Source organism: Rhincodon typus, chromosome 14, assembly GCF_021869965.1.
Source record: "Rhincodon typus isolate 14 chromosome 14, sRhiTyp1.1, whole genome shotgun sequence".
NCBI classification, from domain to species: domain Eukaryota; kingdom Metazoa; phylum Chordata; class Chondrichthyes; order Orectolobiformes; family Rhincodontidae; genus Rhincodon; species Rhincodon typus.
Window position 1 is genome coordinate 54,205,444 of NC_063345.1, and position 15,980 is coordinate 54,221,423.

Genomic DNA, 15,980 nt, shown 5'->3' on the forward strand with positions numbered 1-15,980 from the left:
GAATACTCCTCCTCCCACCCACCTTCCTGCAAAAATGCTATCCCCTATTCCCAATTCCTTCGCCTCCGCCGCATCTGCTCCCAGGATGAGGCATTCCACTCCCGTACATCTCAGTTGTCCTCGTTTTTCAAAGACTGTAACTTCCCCCCCTCAGTGGTCAAGAACGCCCTCAACCGTATCTCCCACATCTCCCGCAACTCATCCCTCACACCCCGTCCACGCAATAAGAACCAAAAAAGAATCCCCCTCGTCCTCACGTACCACCCCACCAACCTCCGGATCCAACGCATCATCCTCCGACACTTCCGCCATCTGCAATCCGACCCCACCACCAAAGACATCTTTCCCTCCCCACCTTTATCTGCTTTCCGGAGGGACAACTCTCTCCGTGACTCCCTTGTCCGCTCCACACTCCCCTCCAGCTCCACCACACCCGGCACTTTTCCCTGCAACCGCAGGAAGTGCTACACCTGCCCCCATACCTCCTCCCTCACCCCCATCCCAGGCCCCAAGAAGACTTTCCACATCAAGCAGATGTTCACCTGCACATCTGCCAATGTGGTATACTGCATCCGCTGTACCCGGTGTGGCTTCCTCTACATCGGGGAAACCAAGCGGAGACTCGGGGACCGCTTTGCAGAACACCTACGCTCGGTTCGCAACAAACAACTGCACCTCCCAGTCGCGAACCATTTCAACTCCCCCTCCCATTCCTCAGACGACATGTCCATCCTGGGCCTCCTGCAGTGCCACAACGATGCCACCCGAAGGTTGCAGGAACAGCAACTCATATTCCGCTTGGGAACCCTGCAGCCCAATGGTATCAATGTGGATTTCACAAGTTTCAAAATCTCCCCTCCCCCCCACCGCATCCCAAAACCAGTCCAGCTCGTCCCTGCCTCCCTAACCTGTTCTTCCTCCCACCTATCCCCTCCTCCCACCTCAAGCCGCACCTCCATCTCCTACCGACCAACCTCATCCCGCCCCCTTGACCTGTCCGTCCTCCCTGGACTGACCTATCCCCTTCCTAACTCCCTACCTACACTCACCTTTCCTGGCCCCATCCCCACCTCTTCGACCTGTTTGTTTCCTCTCCACCTATCCTCTCCTCTATCCCTCTTCTATCCGCCTCCCACTCTCTCCCTATTTATTTCAAAACCCCCTTCCCCTCCCCCTTTTCTGATGAAGGGTCTAGGCCCGAAACGTCAGCCTCTCTGCTCCTATGATGCTGCTTGGCCTGCTGTGTTCATCCAGCCCTGCACCTTGTTGTCTCGGATTCTCCAGCATCTGCAGTTCCTACTATCTCTCTCCGGGTCAGACATCCTGTTCTCTCTGACAGCTGGCTCTGAGGGAGCTGGATCACTATCAAGGACTCTCCACATTTAAATAAAGGGTAATTTGGTGATGGCATCCTGGCCTCTGTGGAGTTATTTCACTAAAAGTGGTGTAATCTCAAACTTGACAATGAGTTATGAAATCTTGAAACTCCTGGCCACACCCAAGTGCCCCTTTGTATCTTTCCCAAGATGCCTTACTGAAGGAAAGCTGAAATAATAGGACTTTTATATTACACAAGTAAGCATCGACAATTGCAAAATGCTGCTGTTACCCAAAGTTTGTGTTCTCAGACAACTGAGTGGACTTTCGATTTGGCCTTCTTTCAACACAATACTGGCGGAATGGCAGCTCAGATTTGTTTGTTGTTTTGTTCTTAACAAATTTATTTTGGTTTCTTTTGGTTTGCTGGCCATTGTTTCTTTTTGGTCCCTAGAAACCTTTCTTTTATAGCATTATAAGTAATCCTCAATAGATTCTCTCTTCTTTTTGAGAAGAGCCTAGGAAGGCCAACAAATTTTTCTCTTGGTTTCCCTTGACAAGTTTGTCAACTCTGATATGCCTCTTGACCAGTTCTTTTTTTGGAACTGTTGGGACATTGTTTACCGTCTTAAGCAAGTTGAAGTCCAAACATGTCTGCTGTCTCAAAGGTGAGAGATGGTGTCTGCGAACTATGTAAATATTTTCAACTCCCTAATGCTCCTTGTGTCGATTCTCTCACCAGACCAAGGTGGTCTGGATGCAGTATCACGGTAGGGGTTAACAAATTTGGGGTTCTCCCAAAATCACGGGTACTGCATTGGAAAAATTGTCAACGACCTCCTTTGATTCATTGGTAAAATGTCATGGTGTGGTGGGATTGCCTCTCATGTGGGCTTTGGGCTATGTTTTTGTACAAGTGAGAAGCTAGGCTAGATGGGTGAATGTATGTTCAAATACAGAACTCCATTACTTTTAAGACTAAAGGATGAGATAGTTTGGTTTGAGTGATAGATTGTATCTGACCTAACACATCAACACATTGCTAAGTAGGTGGTGGTGGGGGAGTGGGGTGGGTGGGGGGTGGTGGTGGTGATGATCTGGGCAGACAAGGGGCTTAGTTTACATTTGTCAATCATCATAAATCTCCACATCTTCCTGAAAGACAAGCAGCCCCTTAATAATAAGGAAAAGATGAAGACTGCTTGAGTTACACTCAACCCTGCCAAATAAGACTTTCTGTTTGCTGGGGAAAAGGGAGCTGATCCAATATGGATGGTGAAGATGGAGTGTCAATACAGCTGACTGAAAATGTAGCCAACCCTAGTGATATCAGAATGGGAAATCCAGACTGTGTGAGGCATTGCACTGTGCTAGTAGACTCTGCAGAACGTTTATGTGTTGTTTTTTTTTGTTCTTCTTTATGTTTGCCTCCAACCTATACCTTAAGCCTCAACCACTGGAGATTGAAGACTGGACCTCTGGGCATGATAACATTGGTGACCCAGGGGCTGTACTGATACTTGTTCCCTCCACCTGCTCAACTGCAACCCCAGCCAGGTCATGGGAGGGCCAATTTAAAATCAGAGACACATGGTGGTGAGCAGAGCACAGCAAGGCTCCAGCAGCTGAGGGAGTCAAGATAACTAAGGTTCCCTAACTCAATAGGTTGCTAAGGTTCAAACCCTGGGGACCACCACATAGAAGATGAGCCAATGGTCAAGGCCACCACGAGCTTGCCCCAAAAGCTTAGGGGAGCATACCTTAAGCATGCCAGTTTCATGCATAGCCTTGTACAGGGTATGGAGAAATCAATACTTGCTATGATCCAAACAATGGAATGCATGGCTTTATCCATGGAAAGCATGGTTACAATCATGGTCAGCCAGTTGGAACATTCAATCCATATGAGATTTGAATTGCATTCCATCCTTCTGGCCTTTGGCTCCTTATAGCATTGACTTGACAAGAGGAGTACGAGGCACCTTAATCTCGTTCCAGGCACCCCCTCTCCTCAGGGCAACAGAGAGGTGTCATTGCAAATCTAGATAGAAGAAGAGCATATGTCAGCCACTGATGCTTGGTCTCAGGACATCCCAGGTGAGAGGTCTGTCCTCAAATCTCATGCCATTGACCCCATGACTCCAGTAGGTATGTCTAAAGAGAATGCCTTATATGCATGCAGGATATCCCTCGTAGAACAAAAACTTCAATGCCCTAAAACTACAATGGATACAGACTAAAATCATTGCAGAAAATGGGGTCATCACAGTGAACAACTCCACCTCAGATGTTTGAGTTCATACCTAGATGCAATGGTAGAAAGAGGAAACTTAAGAATTTCTGACAGCGCAAGGGTGGCATGGAATATTTTACAAAATTCGCTTTGTCACATGGAAGAATTGCAGAATGTAATGTTTTTGCTTTATTCATTATCCTTTTATGGATTTGGATTAGTCAGAGACCTAACGATACTGATTTTCCACCACCAGCCTCTGCATCCAATATATCATCCTCAAACACTTCCGCCAACTCCAATTAGACCCCACCACCTGGAACACCTTCCACACCCCATCCCTTTCTGCCTTCTGCAAGGACCATTCCCTTCATCACTTCTTAGTTCGCGCTACACTCCCCACCAACCATTCCAACCCACCCAGTACCTTCCTCTGTAACTGTAAAAGATGCAACACCTGCCCACACACCACCTCCCTCACCTCCATTCAGGGCCCTAAACAGCCCTTTCAAGTGAGATAGAGTTTCACCTGCATCTCCTGCAATCTAATCTGCTGCATCCGGTGCTCCCAGTGTGGTCTTCTCTATGTCAGTGAGACCAAACGTAGACAATGTGACTGTTTGGCTGAACATCTCTGCCTGGCCCATAATGGGCAACCTAATCTCCCAGTCACCGCCCATTTCAGCTCCTCATCCCACACCCCCTCCGACACATCTGTCCTCAGCCTCCTCCAGTGTTACAGCAACTCGCAATGCAAATTTGAAGATCACCACTTTATCTTCCGCCTGGGCACGCTACAGCCCAGAGGACTCAACATTGAATTCTTTAATTTCAAATATCCTTCCCACTCATACCCCATCTTCCCTTCCAGCCGCATCTCCTCCTTTCCATTCCACCTTCTGGCCCTCACTTCCAGCCACCAACCAGATTCATCCTTCCCATCAACCAACCAGGTCATACCTATTACCAGTGTCCACCTATCACCGCCATTCTGCCTCCACTCCTCACCCCACCCCCTTCTTTATCTGCAGCTCCCCCCTACCCCTACTCTCACATCCAGAACTGAAGAAGGGTAATACCCGAAACTTTGACTGCTCCTTGCTCCAGATGCTGCCTGGCTAGCTGTGTTCTTCCAGCCTCCTGTTTGCCTACCTAACTATACTGACATGTCTTATGTTTGTCCTCATTGATAGCTGCAGAGGAATGTTAGATATTTCTGTCATTGCATCAGTGACTATGTGTGTTTGTGATTAGTCTTTTTATTTAATGTTCATGTGTTATTCATTTAGATAGTTACCAGTCTCTGCAATGTAGAGAAAGATGTGGACTCTGCAGACTCTCCACTACCTGTAGTATTAAATAGATTTATTGAGATAATATTGACCAGGGCCAATTGATCTGCCTTATGCAAAATGAATGGGAAGAAACAATGCTGCGGGTTCTGAGATTCCTGTCACTACCTGGTGGATTCCAGCTGTTGCCTCAGTTCTCCGGGGTTATACTCTTCTGTGCCACGTGTGTGTGTGATCAATGCCCAGCTCCCCTACTATTCTAGGTGGCAGACGATGAAAGCTCAGGGCTAGTTCCTGCAGGGAGTTTTCTGAGGATCCCAACCTGTACCAGCCACATCAGTCCCTCAGGTGTAGGTGAACCTCACGTGTACGTGATTGGCCCTGGTACTCCTGGCCTATTTCTCCATGTCCCGAGTGACCATTAGAATCTTCAGTACTCATGTACTCTTCTTGAGATTCATTGAATTTATCCTCACCTGAGGAAGAGTGATGCTACTCCCTTGTCATCATGATCAAAGGCTTTGCTGCCTTGCATGGCCACATTGTGCAGTGAACAACATACAACCATTATCCATGAATCACTGTCTGGTATGTAATGCAGTGCACTTCTGGACCTTCCAAGGCCGAAGAAGCATATTTTTAACACCCTGCATTTTGCCTGTCAACGGCTCTGCTGAAGGAGAGGATTGTACTGCAGCATTGTCTCATTACCTCACTGGTATCATCAATCGTGCCCATAGAGGATAACATTTGTTACACAGGATCCAGCCATTAATTCGGGTTGACTGCTTAAAAAGCTCAGGAAGCTACCAGTCCCATGCAATTTATGCGTCTTAAGAGCTCAATGGGAAAGGAACTGCTTAATTCTTCATCTGTGGTCGCAAAACAATTGTGCATTCAGATTGGAATCCTTTGCATTTCCCATTTGCTGTTGGCTGTTCCCAGCAAGCTCTGATGTAAACATGAATACTGTCAATTATCTCTTGCACTCAAGTGAAATGAGAGACAGTCATGAAGTCTATTCCTCTGACCAACTGGTTGTCATCATCTGTAGTGAACCTGATGAACTCATTGGCAAGATGGAAGAGGGCATTGGTCACCTTTTTTGATGCAACTATGTGTGCCAGCTACAAATGCCACACATGTTGCCCGTGGGACAGCCCGCTGGCAAGAAAATTGATGCTGCAATCACTTTGCAGGCTACTTGCATGAATTTTTCATTCTTTCACTTGGCTATAGGTCTTGCTGCATGATTAAGCAGGCCTCCAGTTTCTGGGACATCCTGTTACAATTGCTTCTCAGGTGTGGAGGTATTTGTTAGTGATTTTCTGTCCCTCTGCCCTGCCTAGATGGATTCCTCCAGACTTCCGCACCCAGCTCCTCAGTGGCGCCTGTTCCTGACCTTGTGGACTCATTTGTCGATCACTAAGAGCCCTCCTTTGTTGTATTCTATCCTATTGCTCCTGAGGTTGTCAGATGATTGCTTTAAAAGACACACGTGTGGTTGATCAAGTGAACAGCATGAATAAAGCAGACAGAGATTTGAGAATCTGGATATCCATGACTGTTGTCCATGTACCTGCTGAGCACTTGAAATTTCATCAATCGCCAAATTCCATGGACACTACACTGGCCTCCTATCATATGAAATGCAGTCCTGTCAGCTATAAGCGAGTTTTTGAAAAACGACAACTGCTATGTGCTGTATGCAAACTATGACTCTCCATCCTCCCACTTCACTTTCAACTTTGTTTCCACTACCCCAACCATCCTAACATCACTCTGCAACTTTTCTCTGTTAATCTTTAACTCTCACCATGCCACCCCCCGCCATAATGTGGGCCCCTGTTGTTGTGTAAGTGTACATGCCATTTCCCCTGAGCCCAAGCCTACTCCCAAGCCTATTCGAATTCCTCCTCTGCTCCCAGACCCTCCCTGCAACACCCAGAGGCTTGGCCTTAGATTATCATGTACTGACCTGCGAGATCTTTGTTTGTACCTCAGACTGGATGTGTGTGTCCCCCCACCCTCCCCCCGACAGACTGCGAACTTTCGTTCTGCCAGCCAGCGCTCTGTCGTTTACACACAGGACCCACACGTGGGCGAGTGTGACCATTTGGATTCCTCTTATTGCTTATCAACACTGGCTGCACTGAGCTTACCTGGCACAGCCAGGATGCCAGGCTTCCCACCATAAACCTCTGTACCCCAACTCCACCCTCTGAAATCCCTCCCATTCCTCCATACCCGTACCCAAAACCCCCGCGTGCTTTTATCCCAGACTTAGGCTCACCAGTTGCGAGACTCCATACAAGCTGCCATTCTTCTGCTCCTTTCCCTTCGGCTGCAGAGTTTGAAAAAGCAACCACTCATCTTGATCACAATGGCACAAAGCTGAATAGGGCACGCCACGTTAATATAAGTGGGAATTAAGTTCCTGTGTGCCACTGACCTCATCTGAAATGTAGCATTTAATTTCACAAAATATTAATATAATGGTAAAACCATTATATTAAATGGGAAAAACCACCCTCCACAGGACAGCATGAACCCCCATCCCGCTATTGCCAGTTAACCAATTTAAATTTTCACTCTGAAAGCACCATAGTGATTATGAAATTTCAATTCCTGCCTGATTTACTCACCTCACTCTCCATGTTTCCCATTCCCAGCGTCTTCATCAATTTGTTTTTTTTTCTTTATTTGTGAGATAATAGTGTCACTGTCTCAGCCAGCATTTATTACCCATCTCTAAATGCCCAGAGGACAGTTAAGAGTCAATCACTTGTGGGTCTCGAGTCACATGGGGATGCAATGATGGAGGGGTCATGTAGCAGGACCAATAGTTCAGATTCACAAGCTGCATGTGTTTGAGGTGCACCGTATCAGATGCTGAAATTTGAATTCACTAAAAATCTGGAATTAAAAGCTAGCTGAACTGCCATGTAGCCATTGTCAATTGTCGTAAAAACCCAACTGATTCACCAATAACCTTTATGGAATAGTACATACCATACTTAGCTGGTCTGCACCATGTGTAACTCCAGGCCCACTGCAATGTGTGTGACTCTTAATTGCTCTCTGGGCAATTAGGGATTGGCAATAAATGTTGGCCTCTGAAATTACAGGTATAGCTGGCAGATATCCTTCCCCAAAGGCTATCAGTAAACGGCTAGTTTACCCTAACGTTACTATGGGAAGTTTGGTGTTATTATCCTTGGACTGAAGGAGATTGAGGAGAGGTTTGATAGAGATTTGTAAGATTGTAACAGACTTGGATAAGGTAGATAAGGAAGCATACGGTCCAGTGGATGATGAAATGAGGACAACAGAATGCTTTTATGAAGCAAGTGTTATTGATCTGAAATTTGCAATCTGTGAGAGCAGTGAAAGTGGAAACAATCAATGATTTCAAATGGAAATTGATGGACTGTTGAAGAAAACAAACTTAAAAGGGAGGTGAAAATCAAGCGGGAATATCAAATTAATTGGATGCTCTGAAGTCAACTGGCATGGACGTATTGGGGCAAATGGCCTTCTGAACACTCATTCTTTGCTTCCTTGAAAAAATATTGGGAAATTACAATGTGGAACGCTTGTGTTTGAACACTTAATCCATGCACTTAAATTAAATTTATCATTAGCTCCACTGAAAATGCACTGAGAAATATGAGATAAGGTATGTTGGTTCCTCGCAGCATAACTCAAGTCAAAACTATTTTTAAACAAAATACTATTTAGCGACCTAATTTTTTTTACTGAAATGCTGTCACAATATTGAAAAAATTAAGTGTTTTGCTGCATCATTTCAATTTTCACACAACTGCTTGTAGTCAATGTTGTTTGACGTACTGGTGAAGTTTCCAAAGTTTTAGTATAATAAGTTGAATATTAAACTTGCAGGCAAACTGGAAGGGGAGTTTTACCTGCCAGTTTCCTGGATCATGCACTTGACATTAAAAACAAAAATGCTAAAAGGCTGGTAGCCCCACCCACAGCTGCTGGCATTAAAAGCATGAATTTCTGCTACACTGCAGCATTGACACTTTCAGGGAGTGCTGAGGCAAGCACACTGTTCCTCATGTTCCCAGTAAATTTCATTAGTTGGAACTATGGATCTTAAAAGTACCTTCTGTGTGGATTACACAGGATCAGTGCTTCAGGTAATTGCTTCTTGATTTCCTTTTTACTTGTCTGCTGATTCATCTCTTTCTGTCCACTTTGAAAAGTGAGAATTTGTTCAGACAGCTTGCGACAAAGAGACAGTCAATTCTTTATTGAACATTATCAATGCCTTAGTACTTGTTTTCTCTGCATTTCCTCTGTAATGTATTCAAATGTTATTTATTTTGTTTAAGTTTCCACACAATGTGTTTCGCAAAGAAAATTCAACACTCAAGATGTTGTCTAAAACTGAGCTATGATTTTGCTATTTTCCATCTCAAAAGTCTGCACTTTTTTTGGGGGATGAGGCAAAGGGTGTGGAGTAGTGCAGGTTAGAGGAGCATGAAGAATAAATGTACGCATTTAAATGTTGTTTTGATTAAACATTGAAATATGCATTTTGCTTGTTATTCATTTGAAACTGTAAATCCATTTTGCCGAAGTATACGTCAATGCTGAAATTTGTGAAGTTTGCTGAATCGTATGAACAAAGTAGATTGGCCTAACATTGGATTAGGCAACTCAAATGAAATAAATTACCTGGTTTGGAAAATGTGACCATTAATTTCCACAAATTGTATTACTGGAGTTGAAATTTTACCTTGTGCAATAGACTGCATCTTTGATACAACACAATGTGAGGGGAAAGGAAGATGAAAAATTGGTGATTGGAATCAAAATTTGAAGCAATTAGCTAACACTATATAAACAAATATTCTTATCTGGCAACATAAGGTCAATACCATCAGCTGGCTGTGGGAGTAAATACTCAGTATCTATAGGCATTTCTCCACAGACTTGTTAGTTGTTTCAAGCCTTTTATCTTCGAAATGGCACGGATTGTTAATTTTCACCCACAAAGATTTTTCAGCATTTTATTTCATTTCCCATTTTCTACACAGAATTGATATTAAATTTGTTGAGTTTTCTGCCGTATAAATATTTACTTCACATTATTTATGAGCAGCAAAACCCTATTATAACACATTCCTTTGCCAAAACAAAAAAAAATTATCTGCAAGCACTGCTGTGACGAAACTGCACTATTTGGAATATAAAAACAAGAAATACAAGGAAAACTCAGCAGGTCAGGTATCAGCTTTTTTTTGCTTTTTGTTGTACTGTTTGTAAAGTTAATTCGCAGCCATCATTTGTTTGAAAATAAACTATCATTCCCTGCTGCCATTTAAAATAAACCACAATTAATCATTTAAATAAATTTGGGCGAAGTTCTGCTGTCTGATAGCATTAATACATGTTGTGGGAATAAGGATAAAAATCATTTCTATTTAAAGGTTTTAGATTTCTCAGTCATCAGAGGCTAGGTAATCTGTAGGGTGATTTATATGATTGGTAATACTACTCTTAAAACTTTCATGTTAACTCGTTTGTTTGGACAGAAGCAAATTAGTCCCAAACCTGATCGCCCGTAAGCAGCCCTTTGCCTCAGATTGTAACCAGCTGTGAACTGACACCAATTGATGCTCACATTTTCCCATCACACATTTCCTCAGACATTTTTCAAGAAGATTCCTGGGCCAGGAATTTCCAGGTTTTTTGAAGACAAGCTTGGACGCAGAATGGCATGGAAATGCTAACTTTACCATAAACGTGTCATTTTTTTCCAAAGGTGGCAAAAGATGACAAATGGTGCTTGATTGAATCATGTACTTGGCTCATAGTGAGCCTCTTTTCCAAGCTCCACAAGCACTTTACCCATGGTGGGTAGTCATCTGTCATACAGCAAGATTCCTGAATAAACCTGCTGACCTTCCAGCTGGCTCCAGCATGGTGGTTCAGGGTTAATTTTGTTCAGATGAATTTTGTTAGCCTTACCAATCAGAAACTTGGCATTCAAATGTTCACAGAATCATAGAATCCCTACAGTGTGGAAACCAGCCCTTCGGCCCAACAAGTTCACACCGCTCCTCAGAGCATCCCACCCAGACCCATTCCCCTATAACCCACCTAATCTACACATCCCTGAACACTACAGACAATTTAGCATGGCCAATCCACCTAGCCTGCACATCTTTGGAGTGTGGGAGGAAACTGGAGTACCCGGAGGAAACCCACGCAGACACAGGTAGAATGTGTAACCTCCACACAGACAGTCGCCCGAGGGTGGAATCGATCCCGGGTCCCTGGTGCTGTGAGGCAGCAGTGCTAACCACTGAGCCACCGTACGTGTTGTCTGCACCATTTCATTTACATCAAAGAAGTGATGGGATATTTCCCAATGACATGTTTGAGTGAGACTCCCACATCAATCAGGAAGCTTGACACCATCCAGGACAAAACAGCTCACTTGATTGGCATTCTATCTAATGTCTTCCACATTTGCTCCTTTCATTACTATGACATAGTAGCAACAATGTTTATCATCCACAAAATACACTGCAACAACTTACCAAGACTCCATTGATCGCACCTTTCAAGCCTGAGACCTCTACCATCAAGAAATTCAAGGGCAGCAAATAAATGGCAACACTGACACCTTTCAAGTTCCTCACCAAGCCATGCACTACTGGCACATGGAAACGCATGGCTGTTCCTTCAGTGTCACTGGGTAAAGATCCTGAAACTCCCTCCCCAGCGATTATATAGATGTAATATTTGTACCTATGTGGGTCAAGAAAGCAGGTCATCACCAACCTCCATCAAGACAATTAGTGGTAGACAATAAATGCTGACTTAGCCAACAATACCCATATCTTAGAAATCAATTTCAAAGCATGCTTTAGCAGATGCTCAACTATTCTTATCAGAGTGGAGAAAATTATGTGCAAATTTTTGTAGGTTTACATTGATTTTTGTCATTCAGTCCAGTTGGTTCATAATGGTGTTTATACTATAGTGAGGCTCCTCTTACCCTTCTTCATTCCATCCTAACAAACCTTGTACGTGTTACTTCACTGCCATGGCTATTAACAGATTTTTATCAGTTCAATTGATCGAGGCATTCTGTTGAAATCAATGTATTTTATATATGTGTAACCAATGGAATTTGAAATCGAACGATAGAATTCAAATTTTGGCAATTGAACATCTGATTTTTCTTTGTACTTTATATCAAAAAATGTTTTGATACATTTACTGGTGGGTTCAGAATTTTCCCATATTTAAAAGGATTTACGTCAATATCCAAACGTCGAAATTTGTCATGAAGGAAAAAGATATATGTGTTTGTTCTCACACTTCTCAGAAATGCACCATACCTTTAAGGCAGCGAGACAACAGTGCAACAGTTGATGGTCCAGTATAACAGGGTTCCATTTTACTTTCTGTGCAGCCAGTCTTTTAATAGTAGAATTTCAATCAGTAAGCTAATCAGACAGTTAGTTAGCTAGTCAACTGTCTCTGAAATCGAAATAAGCATAGCACCGAGACTGTATATTTAAGCCCGAGATGTCTAAATACAGTGCATACTTAGTTGCTAATAACATAGTTGTGTGGCTAACACAGAGAAAACCAGATCACCTCATGGTGGCAGCAAGTGAGCACTAGAAGCCAGTCACAGCGAGTTGGAACTAAAAGCTGGAAAGTACATAACTGCTGTGGCGGTCGTGAAATCATTTTCCTAACAATCGCACATCATCTGTCCAAGTTCAGAGCTGGGTTTCACATGTAACAACCAAAACAGTACATTACAAGTGCACTGATGAACAGCAACCACAATGGAGTAACAGTTGTCAGTACATTTATTTGCTGTCTTAAAAATGGGAGGCTACAATTAAAAAAAAAACTTGACAGTTTACAAGATGTCCAAGACAGCTCTAACTCAGCAACAAGTATAGTTTGAAAGATTAAAAACAAAGCTCTCTTAATACCGCTAAGGCCTACCTGTTTCCAGTGACCAAGTGATTCTGCTGCTTTGTTTTCTTTGAAAATGGCATGGACACAGAAAAAAAGCTTGTATGATATCATCATGATTGTTTTTTAGCATGATCACTACCTATAGTAAATGTTCAGATATCACTTTGAATAAGGGAAAGAAAGCAGCAACAAGGAGACGACAAGAGAGAAGCCAACATAAAATGAATTAAGATCCTTTAGATATTGGCAAGTGTACAACACAGCATAGTAAGTATGGAAAGCAAACATCCAACCATAGATCAGCATTCCAGTGACAATCTTTCAGAATTTCAGCTATTCAAACAAAGAGTAAATCTTCACCTCAGAGGTAAACCGATATCTATTAAAGAAAGACATGCCATCCAATGCCTTCCTAATTTGGGAAATGAAGGATGGAGAAGAAGAACATCCTGTGGTACTGCTAGTGATTACCACAAAGGACCTGACAAAATTTCTGACTTTTAGAAGATCGGGTTAAGATTAGAGTTAACTTCAGGATTCATAGGCTTAATCTATAGCCCAACAGCCAGGTGAACATGTTGATCTGCTCTTAGGCAATGTCATGCAAAGGTATAAAATGTGATTTCAACTATGCATTTAGCTGAAAGGCTGAAGGAACTTGTCTTTGTGTCGAAATCTATCAAATCTTCCTGGAAAGCACTTCTGGAGAAACAAAGATTAGATCATTGACAGGCTGAAGAAACAGCAACATTTGCAGATAGTTGGCTATGACAACTATTGAGCTGTCAACATAATCAGTAAACCATTCTTCTATGATGAGTTGCTTTCATCATCCAACAAAACAGTTTGCAAGATTTTGTGATTCATCCAAACAATGTTCAACAAGGAAAATGTTGGGCCAAAATTTGCAATATATCCAGCTGTTTGTAGAAATACAAAGTGCAATATAATTCTCCATAACAGTATGTGAAGAATATTCAACTGAGGAACAATATGAAAGATGTTCTAAAACTTCCATCTCTGCCCTGCAAGCATGTCAAAAAAGTCCACAGGTTAAACTTTATGGGCTGAATCTTACTTTTTTTTAAGCTAAGTACAAGATGTATCAAGTTTCTCAGAAGTTTTTTTTTGCAACAAGACTTAGCGATATTTCTCACGATATGTTACTAAACTCACACTTTTAACTATCTTCCCCCATGGCATCCCTCATATCTGATTCAAGCCCCACGTTCCACTTGCGACAATTTGCTCCTGGATGTGGCACATGTGGAAATTGGCATCCCACCTTGTGGATAGGGATCTGGGAGTCATGCCAGATGGGTTGGTTTAAACACAAAACTTCCTCTTCCCCCAGAATAAACAAATGGAGGAGCCATGTGACCAAACAATGCCAAAGCTATTCTGGTGAAACTGGCCTCAATCGCTGAAAGAAATGGACAGCACTGTAGGAAAAAGGTCAAAAGCCTTCTTCACTTTGCTGATGTCATTGTCACCATCCTCTCTCAAATAACTCTCACACATTCTGTCTATGCTACTGTCCCCACCTTCTACCAAGATTCATCCTCTATCACTCATTATTATATACAACATCTTCTCTTACTTGTTATCACCCACTCCAGTATCTAATACCACTGCATTACATGTCATTTGTGCCATCTACTTATTTGCTTGGTACACTACCCCTTGTGTTTGGAAAGAAACATCTCTGCTACCCACATTCATCTTCTGTAATGCCTACCATCTCTTATTCTAAAAGGAAAACAGTTCCAGTTGGGGAGAAAGAGTGAAGATAGGTAGTGTACTGCCCAACATTCATCTCCTCACCCCTTATGTGGAGATCATCCTGACTCTGACTGCCCAATGTGGGTGACGGACAGTGCCCAAACCCTTGGACTGGTACCAGAGACTGCCCTTGACTATGTGCTGGTAGACCTGGCTGTAGGCTATCTTCCTGGACTTGACTACGGCCTACTGACAAACGTGACGAGCTTCCTGCCTTTGTCTTTGCACAGCAAGACAAAAAAACATTAGTCCATTCGTTCTGGCTGAGGAGAAAAACTAAAAAAGCAAGGCAAGGCAGGGATGCTGTGAATACCAAGGTACAGTCAGATTGAGCAATATGAGAGCAAACACAGAACTCAGAGATGCAGCTTGGTCCACTCCAAGAGCAGAATGTATGTCCCTGAGCACACAGTGTACTTGCTGCAGCATTACAATGATAGTTTCCGGTGCAGCCCAAGGAGCAGCATTGAATTACAGAAGTGTCCTTCAAGTAGATGGCAGATATGCCATGAGGATTTTTGAGAGGCTGGCAAACATCAAATATCAATCTCCTAGACGTGGGGTCAATGTGGAAAGTGCTGACAGGGCATGCCCTGAGATGTAGGTGCCTTATGTCCAAACATGGAGGTCCTTCAAAAAAAGCAGTGAACTGAAGTGCTGCACACTCATTCTGATTCGCTTGTTGAGATTTCTCAACATCGAGATTGCTTGGCATGTTAGGTAAGATAGCAAGGTGATTATTAATGCGACAAATTGGGCCATTAACATAGCATTTAACAAGCTATAATCCCCCTCACTTAGCAACTCACTGCTGCCTCATGAGAAACTTGCCATACCACTTGTTAAACACAAAAGATGTAGCAAGATGTTCCTGACATAAAGATCAGTCTCAGTTGACTTGCACATTTCTGACACAAATTTCTATATCATTTTAAGGTAATGAATATGTCAGATCTGACACAAAAGATTTCTGAAAAAGTTCTACCCAGACTGGTTTGGTTCTATTGGTAACTTCAAAAGTGATGCAGTATTAGATCTGAAGGATGATGCCGAACCCAACATCAGCCCTCCTCATAAGTGTAGTATTCACATTCAGAATAAACTCAAATTGAGCTCTCACATAGATCACTTGTTCCTTGCACAGCAAAAATAATTTGAACAGTAAACATAGTGAAAAGGGAATTCAGTACTCACAAGACTGATGAGATCATTCAAATGGACTGATTTTGATTAAAGAAGGATAGACTACTTGCAGATGAGCAACACACAGTAGCATTTCAAATAGTTTGTTGGTCAGTTCTTCGAAGTAGGCTGGACTGAACACTGCTCAACTATTTAATTAAGCTATTGAACAGAGTAGAGGAGACTGTGAAAGA

General features: G+C 42.9%; 1 protein-coding gene across 2 annotated transcripts in view; it reads left to right on the forward strand.

Annotated features, from left to right (window-relative positions):
* Window positions 1-8,895: 8,895 nt before the first annotated feature.
* LOC109920343 (protocadherin-20-like) overlaps window positions 8,896-15,980 on the forward strand; it is a 48,920-nt gene continuing 41,835 nt past the window's right edge. For both annotated transcript variants that reach the window (XM_048605504.1, XM_048605503.1), the window contains exon 1: window positions 8,896-9,005. In XM_048605504.1, coding sequence (XP_048461461.1) covers window positions 8,955-9,005 — 51 coding nt within the window. In that variant the 5' untranslated portion in view covers window positions 8,896-8,954. The remainder of the gene's footprint in view (window positions 9,006-15,980) is intronic.